This window comes from Plectropomus leopardus, chromosome 20, assembly GCF_026936395.1.
Source record: "Plectropomus leopardus strain MGB_pleo_1.0 chromosome 20, ASM2693639v1, whole genome shotgun sequence".
In the NCBI taxonomy this organism is placed as follows: Eukaryota; Metazoa; Chordata; class Actinopteri; order Perciformes; family Serranidae; genus Plectropomus; species Plectropomus leopardus.
In genome coordinates, this window is record NC_142195.1 from 30658302 (window position 1) to 30667661 (window position 9360).

The 9360-nt window shown below is 41.4% G+C and overlaps 1 protein-coding gene across 1 annotated transcript; it reads right to left on the reverse strand.

Moving 5' to 3' along the window:
• Positions 1 to 29: 29 nt before the first annotated feature.
• cox5ba (cytochrome c oxidase subunit 5Ba) lies at positions 30 to 5444 on the reverse strand. The gene is made up of 4 exons (XM_042509372.2): positions 5287 to 5444; positions 2383 to 2453; positions 1743 to 1842; positions 30 to 545 (listed from the first exon to the last, which is right to left on the reverse strand). Exons 1-4 carry the CDS (start codon positions 5384 to 5386, stop codon positions 433 to 435), a joined length of 384 nt encoding a protein of 127 aa, XP_042365306.2. The 5' UTR covers positions 5387 to 5444; the 3' UTR covers positions 30 to 432.
• Positions 5445 to 9360: the final 3916 nt, after the last annotated feature.

Below are 9360 nucleotides of genomic sequence, written 5' to 3' on the forward strand. Positions count from 1 at the left end.
AGGGTTAAAAAGAGCTCAGGTGAACGCAGTACAGGTAGAGGTCTTTATTGAGTAAAGGAGCCGAATGTAACATCGTGCTGGAAATGTTGAACTGTTGTGTCCCGAAACACACGTGATCCCACTTCACCCGAAACACGGAAAACAAAGACTGATGAGGTCAGCAGGTCGTCAAGTACTGAGACAGACCCGGCCAATCAGACGCTGCCGCTTACCGCTGCAGGAGGAGGAGGGAGGGAGCGAGGAGGTCTGAGGGCCGCTCTGAGGGGGCGAGGAGGTCTGAGGAAGTCTGAGGAAGTCTGCGGAAGTCTAAGGAGGTCTGAGGGGGCAAGGAGGTCTGAGGAGGTCTAAGGAAGTCTGAGGAGGTCTAAGGAGGTCTAAGGAAGTCTGAGGAGGTCTGAGGAGGTCTAAGAGCCGCTTGGAGGCAGCGAGGAGTTAATGGGGGAGCTCGTGGGCGACCAGTTTGTAGTGGGAGCCACAGGAGGGGCAGCGCTGGGCCTCGCCCTCATGGAGCCAGAACCAGACCACCGCTGTGTTGTCCTCCTCACCTGCACACACACCACACCAGGAGAGAACAGGTGAGACCAGGAGAGAACAGGTGAGACCAGGTGAGACCAGGAGAGACCAGGAGAGAACAGGTGAGACCAGGAGAGAACAGGTGAGACCAGGTGAGACCAGGAGAGACCAGGAGAGAACAGGAGAGAACAGGTGAGACCAGGAGAGAACAGGTGAGACCAGGAGAGACCAGGAGAGACCAGGAGAGACAGAACAGTTTCTGTTCACTTTCATCGTTTTATTAAACTCAAACACACACGAGAAAAACGAAGTGATTCCTTTAAAACGGCGACGAAGCAAAGAGAGCACCTGTTTGCATCAGTCACTATTCTGTGCAGAAACTACGAGATTTTTGGGGCCAATATTTGGCATTTTGCCAAAAATCTGCTTGCTGATCAAATTAATTTGTTAAAAAGTCCAAATTAATTTCACGTTTTTGAATAAGGTTTATATGTAAGAATTTATATTTTTATTAAGATAAATATTTCATCTTGTGAGATAGAGATTATTGGTAATTAAATAATTAAAATAAGTGTAGAGAATTCATGACTGTATAATTTTACACTGATGTGGAAGCTAAATAACTGACTAATATTAAAGGACGGGACTAAATCAATTAGTACTTCATCGCCTGTCTTCTTCAGATATTTCTTTATATTTGTCTTTTTTTATTTGTACATGTTTTTTTCATGTTCAGAATTAACTACTACTACTACAACTACTACTACTACAACTACTACTATTAAGTAGTCCGCATCGGAGGAACTTTTACTTTGTAAAACCTTGGAGATATTTAGATTTTTTCATTTTTATTTAAATGTAACTGTGAATTTTCTGTATTTGATGTTGAAAGTTTCAGTTTTTTAAAACTTTTGTTAAAGATCTTTAAACAAAGTTCTGTGTTGGAGTTTTTGTAAATGCACATCAAATATCAGTTATCGGTCTCGTTAATTACTAATAATCAGTAGCGACCCTGAAAGAAAACAATATCAGTCGACCCCGAGCGGAAACCTTAAAATAATATTTTATCTGGAGGGCTCAAACACTTTTACCCAAACTTTTCCAGGACCTTTCCAGGACTCTGATTCAAATTCAAAGACCAAACATTCTCTGAAACGACCATCGATGCTCGTCATCGGTTATAACGGCTTTGTAAAAACCAGAAGAGTCGATGACGCCGAGTCACTTACAGACGCATCCCACAATCCTCTTGTTGGTGATGGAGGGGACGAGGTGGGGGTCTGCCTTGGAGCCGGCGTACTCCTTCGGTCTCATCATGTTGTACGGATCCTGCAGGAGACCAGAGGACTCAGTCACCCAAAACCTCAGCACCCTCACACACACATCACCAGGACCTCTCCAGGACCTTTCCAGGACCTATCCAGGACTTTGAGTCAAATGTTACAGACCAAAAATTTTCTGAACGACCATCGATCCTCCTCATCACTATTTAACAGCTTTGTTTCGGGACCGTTTCTAATTAATGATAACAAACAGCAGAATGTGTTAAATAATTTTTAAAATTAAAAATTGCTGATTTTTTTCCCCTTGGAACAATTTTGATGATTTTTAAAGATAACATTATGACTTTTTTTTTCATTTTGACATTTTTGGGCGAAAACATTTTAGAATTTTTTTCTTTGAAAGTTTTTGAAGAGAGCATGTCGTCCAAAGCTGAGGGTCAGGAAAGCACGTTTTCTTTAAAACTGAGAACAGAAACTATGGTTGGATTTCTGAATTTCCAACGGCCCGTGAACACACGCTGTGATATTACACATGTGTAAAGCGTGTAGTTCTGGTCGCGTCACAGCGAGTTAAAAGCCGCCTCACCGATCCGTCCTTCATGGCCTTCATGATGACCTTCTCCAGTCCCGTGGCCTGCTCCTCGTCAGTGGGAATCCCTGAAGACAAAAAACACAGAAACACGTCTGAAAAAGGACAACAGGACAGAGTCCTCCCTGAGCGTCCCTCCTCCATCATTAAACTTTAGAAAACTCACCAATATTTCAGACTTATGATTAGGACCGATGACGGTTACAGAATAAACATAATCATATTAACGAATAACACTTTTTCATAGCTTGATTACGAAATGCGGACTTTGAGTGTGACTGCAAAAAATAGAATGTATAAAAATCAATATTGCTGCTAATATTTTTCTTATATATTGTATATTCTTAATGTTCATAAGCGGAAATAAAAAAATGACATTTCTCAGACAGCAATCATCATCAACAAAAGAAAAACCTCCTTGGCATGTATACTGAAAGATACATTTTTCATCTAAAAACATTGTGACATCATGACAAAAACCTGGCATTTAAAGGGTTAAAATAATGGATAATGGCAATAATGAATATTTGATATGTCTATTAATTTATATTATTATTATAACATTATTATATTAAACTGTTTCCAGCAGCGAGAGAGGCGGTTTGAGTCGGCTCGGCAGAAAATATTTGAGGTTTCAGGCGACAAAGAGACAAAGAGACGCTCTGAGTGAGTTATGAATGAGTGACAGGGCAATAGTCCACCTTCCACTCAGCGTTATCACAGCGCTGCTGCGCTCAGCGTTTCTCTTGTCAGGTTACAGGAAAATCTGTTTCCACGTTTAAATCTCTCCCATCAACCTGCTGCATCACGTACAACATAAACGCTCCACTTATATGAAAAATGAAAACGTCTGGACGCTGTTTAAATGTAAACAAAAACACAAGTTAATGATTTTCACCCTTTTAACCCCGATACTCAACTGACGACAGCAAACAGACGAGATGTTCTATGATATTTAAGGCAGTACTGCAACTGTGTATTTAACAGAGTATTAGGTCTGTCAGAGTGTTTTAATAGAGTATCACTGCAGTATTAGTACTACCAGAGTATTATTTGTTGTAAAATTACTGTCAGAGTATTTAATAAAGTATTTGTACTGTGGCAGAATTTTTAACAGAGTACTAGTAATGTCATAGTGTTAAACAGAGTGTTACTGCAGTATTAGTACTGTGACAGAGTATTACTGCAGCGTTAGTACTGTGGCAGAGTATTACTGCAGCGTTAGTGCTGTGACAGAGTATTACTGCAGTATTAGTACTGTGACAGAGAATCACTGCAGAGTTAGTACTGTGACAGAGTATTACTGCAGTATTAGTACTGTGACAGAGTATTACTGCAGTATTAGTACTGTGACAGAGTATTACTGCAGCGTTAGTACTGTGACAGAGTATTACTGCAGCGTTACTACTGTGACAGAGAATCACTGCAGCGTTAGTACTGTGACAGAGTATTACTGCAGAGTTAGTACTGTGACAGAGTATTACTGCAGTATTAGTACTGTGACAGAGAATCACTGCAGCGTTAGTACTGTGACAGAGTATTACTGCAGTATTAGTACTGTGACAGAGTATTACTGCAGTGTTAGTACTGTGACAGAGTATTACTGCAGCGTTAGTACTGTGACAGAGTATTACTGCAGTATTAGTACTGTGACAGAGAATCACTGCAGCGTTAGTACTGTGACAGAGTATTACTGCAGAGTTAGTACTGTGACAGAGTATTACTGCAGCGTTAGTACTGTGACAGAGTATTACTGCAGTATTAGTACTGTGACAGAGTATTACTGCAGAGTTAGTACTGTGACAGAGAATCACTGCAGCGTTAGTACTGTGACAGAGTATTACTGCAGTATTAGTGCTGTGACAGAGTATTACTGCAGTATTAGTGCTGTGACAGAGTATTACTGCAGAGTTAGTGCTGTGACAGAGTATTACTGCAGCGTTAGTACTGTGGCAGAGTATTACTGCAGCGTTAGTGCTGTGACAGAGTATTACTGCAGTATTAGTACTGTGACAGAGAATCACTGCAGCGTTAGTACTGTGACAGAGTATTACTGCAGTATTAGTACTGTGACAGAGTATTACTGCAGTATTAGTACTGTGACAGAGTATTACTGCAGCGTTAGTACTGTGACAGAGTATTACTGCAGCGTTAGTACTGTGACAGAGTATTACTGCAGAGTTAGTACTGTGACAGAGTATTACTGCAGTATTAGTACTGTGACAGAGTATTACTGCAGAGTTAGTACTGTGACAGAGTATTACTGCAGTATTAGTACTGTGACAGAGTATTACTGCAGTATTAGTACTGTGACAGAGTATTACTGCAGTATTAGTACTGTGACAGAGTATTACTGCAGCGTTAGTACTGTGACAGAGTATTACTGCAGAGTTAGTACTGTGACAGAGTATTACTGCAGAGTTAGTACTGTGACAGAGTATTACTGCAGAGTTAGTACTGTGACAGAGAATCACTGCAGCGTTAGTACTGTGACAGAGAATCACTGCAGTATTAGTACTGTGACAGAGTATTACTGCAGTATTAGTACTGCGTGTGACTGCAGGTGACTCCGGTCCGTCCTGAGAAGCTAACTGCGGCTAACGTGTGTTTTGGTCGCTGTCGGTGAAATAAATTTGGTATTTTGAATTAAAAACATATTTTGCTGCATTTAAACACAGACACAGATGACCTCGGGTGACCTGGAGCTGTTATTGATTACTGACTGATCGATTATTTTAAATTAAATGATAAAAATGACGTTTGACCTCTCGCGCTGCTAGCTAATGTGCTAATGCTAACCGGCTGGCTGGACCGGATGTCCTTCCGGTAAATTAACCCGTTATTGAAGCTCGTGTCGTCGGTCTGAGGCGGCTCACGGCTCGGCGTCGGTTCGGTGCTCACCTCCAGCCGCCATGCTGCGGGTCAGGGCGGGAACCGGGGCCGCGCGGCGGGTGAGAGCGGCGCGGGCGGCGGTGCGGAGCAGTAACCTTGCTGCGGCCATCTTTCCTTCGCTTCTTCTTCTGCTGGCGGGGCGACGGGTTATGACGTCAAAGGAGCCACAGGCCGTCGCCTGCTTTTGACGTAAATTAAAGCGTGTTTGTGTGCGTGCACGCGCTCGTGTGTGTCTGTTTTTATGTATTTGTATTAAGTATAAATATACAGATAGATATGGACATATAAAAATGAGAAAGAGTCGTGACTCGGTTTCACATAAAACAAATAAAGAGTTAACACAATTAAAGTACATTTAATTACATTTTAAAAAACGAATAAATTAAGGAAAGAGTCATTACCCGGTTTTGAAGTAAAAAAATTTTAAAAAATAGCAAAAGACTCATCATACAGTTTTTAAGGTAAAATAAAAGAAAGAAAAGGGGAAAACAGGAAAGACAAAAGACACATTTGGTTTTGGCATAAAATAATAAAATATAATAAAATAAAACATTTAAATCATTTATATTTACATTTTTAAATTGTATTCAAACAATTTTGCACGTGTATTTTTACTTTTAAAACTTCAATACATTTCCCTATATGGTATCCACCATATGGTGTTTTCGGGCGTTTGCTTTACTTATTTATTTATTAATATAGTTTATTTTGCACAGTATTATCTTGCTATTTTGCTATCCCTTTGCTGCTGCAATGTTGGAAATTTCCCCACTGTAGGACTAATAAAGGATTATCTTATCTTATCTTATCTAGAAGTTTATTTTCGTAGCTCTGAAATGAATCATGGCAAAAAAAACTGTGTGAGTTATCAACATGAATATTTTTAGATAAATCACTCACTCGCTCCAAAGAATTACAAAATAAGAAAAAAGGTACTGAAAAAGACAGTTACATACATAATCATGTACAAAAATAGTAAAAGAAGAGTAAAATAATACAACAACAACAATAATAATAATTGTAGCATAATAATAATAATAATTAACAATAATTAATAAACATTAATAATAATAAAAAACTGATAATAATGATGAAACTTAAAACAACACTAATGTTACTATTACTAATAATAATGACAATAACCACAACAACAACAACAATAATAATAATAACAACAATCATTTTGATCTCACTCTTCTCTCAGAACCTATTTGAGCTTTTTTCGGCCCGTAACAAAGTGACCGTCTCTGCTTCTCATAACGAGCTGCGAGTTCATGAGACAGAACAGAGACGACTCAGACTCTGAGCGCAGGAGGAGCTGCACCACAGCTCTTTACCAACCACAACAGGTGATCCATTATCAGTGATGATGACGGACGTCTTCCAGTGAGTCTCCACCTCCTCCTGTCCACAGAGACACACGAAAGACACAACATGGGGAACAGAGCAGACACACCGAGGACACACACAGAGAAACAGACACAGAGAGACAGAGACACAGAGACACAGAGACACAGAGACAGAGACACAGAGACGCAGAGAGAAAGACACAGAGACAGAGACACAGAGAGAAAGACACAGAGACACAGAGACACAGAGACAGAGACACAGAGAGACAGAGACACAGAGAGACAGAGACACAGAGACAGAGACACAGAGAGACAGAGACACAGAAACAGAGACACAGAGAGATAGAGAGACAGAGAGACAGAGACGCAGAGAGAAAGACACAGAGACACAGAGACAGAGACACAGAGAGACAGACACAGAGAGACAGAGAGACAGAGAGACAGAGACACAGAGACAGAGACAGAGACAGAGACACAGAGAGACAGATAGACACAGAGAGACAGACACAGAGACACAGAGAGACAGAGACACAGAGACAGAGACAGAGACACAGAGAGACAGAGACACAGAGAGACAGAGACAGAGACAGAGACACAGAGAGACAGAGACAGAGACAGAGACAGAGACACAGAGAGACAGAGACACAGAGAGACAGAGACACAGAGAGACAGAGAGACAGAGATGGACAGACAGTCTACCTACCTCTACATGGACCACCTGCTGCTGCTGCTGCTGTACAGCTCAGGTGGGTCTCTGCTTTAACCCTTTGAAAGCTGCAGCGTCAGGCTGGACGATATAAAGACTTTAAATGGAGATATGAGACTTTAAGATATGGAATCGTGTTTTATTGTGATACGGAATAAAAAATAAAGTGATGTGCTTTTCTCAGATTATCAGACACTTCCACAGTGTTTCCAGACGCTTGAATTACTAAATCTTTACATGTGTGAATTGGGAAATGGCTGAGTCAGTGTGCAGCAGAGCAGTGTCTGTGATGATGTGTCTGTGATGTGTCTGTGATGATGTGTCTGTGATGATGTGTCTGTGATGATGTGTCTGTGATGTGTCTGTGATGTGTCTGTGATGATGTGTCTGTGATGTGTCTGTGATGATGTGTCTGTGATGTGTCTGTGATGATGTGTCTGTGATGTGTCTGTGATGATGTGTCTGTGATGTGTCTGTGATGTGTCTGTGATGTGTCTGTGATGATGTGTCTGTGATGTGTCTGTGATGATGTGTCTGTGATGTGTCTGTGATGTGTCTGTGATGATGTGTCTGTGATGTGTCTGTGATGATGTGTCTGTGATGTGTCTGTGATGATGTGTCTGTGATGATGTGTCTGTGATGTGTCTGTGATGATGTGTCTGTGATGATGTGTCTGTGATGTGTCTGTGATGATGTGTCTGTGATGTGTCTGTGATGTGTCTGTGATGATGTGTCTGTGATGTGTCTGTGATGATGTGTCTGTGATGTGTCTGTGATGATGTGTCTGTGATGTGTCTGTGATGATGTGTCTGTGATGTGTCTGTGATGTGTCTGTGATGTGTCTGTGATGATGTGTCTGTGATGTGTCTGTGATGATGTGTCTGTGATGTGTCTGTGATGTGTCTGTGATGATGTGTCTGTGATGTGTCTGTGATGATGTGTCTGTGATGTGTCTGTGATGATGTGTCTGTGATGATGTGTCTGTGATGATGTGTCTGTGATGTGTCTGTGATGATGTGTCTGTGATGATGTGTCTGTGATGTGTCTGTGATGATGTGTCTGTGATGTGTCTGTGATGATGTGTCTGTGATGTGTCTGTGATGATGTGTCTGTGATGATGTGTCTGTGATGTGTCTGTGATGATGTGTCTGTGATGATGTGTCTGTGATGTGTCTGTGATGATGTGTCTGTGATGTGTCTGTGATGTGTCTGTGATGTGTCTGTGATGATGTGTCTGTGATGTGTCTGTGATGATGTGTCTGTGATGTGTCTGTGATGATGTGTCTGTGATGTGTCTGTGATGTGTCTGTGATGATGTGTCTGTGATGTGTCTGTGATGATGTGTCTGTGATGATGTGTCTGTGATGTGTCTGTGATGATGTGTCTGTGATGTGTCTGTGATGATGTGTCTGTGATGTGTCTGTGATGATGTGTCTGTGATGATGTGTCTGTGATGTGTCTGTGATGATGTGTCTGTGATGTGTCTGTGATGATGTGTCTGTGATGTGTCTGTGATGATGTGTCTGTGATGATGTGTCTGTGATGTGTCTGTGATGATGTGTCTGTGATGATGTGTCTGTGATGTGTCTGTGATGATGTGTCTGTGATGATGTGTCTGTGATGATGTGTCTGTGATGATGTGTCTGTGATGTGTCTGTGATGATGTGTCTGTGATGATGTGTCTGTGATGTGTCTGTGATGATGTGTCTGTGATGATGTGTCTGTGATGTGTCTGTGATGATGTGTCTGTGATGATGTGTCTGTGATGATGTGTCTGTGATGTGTCTGTGATGTGTCTGTGATGATGTGTCTGTGATGTGTCTGTGATGATGTGTCTGTGATGTGTCTGTGATGTGTCTGTGATGATGTGTCTGTGATGTGTCTGTGATGATGTGTCTGTGATGTGTCTGTGATGATGTGTCTGTGATGATGTGTCTGTGATGATGTGTCTGTGATGTGTCTGTGATGATGTGTCTGTGATGTGTCTGTGATGATGTGTCTGTGATGTGTCTGTGATGTGTCTGTGAT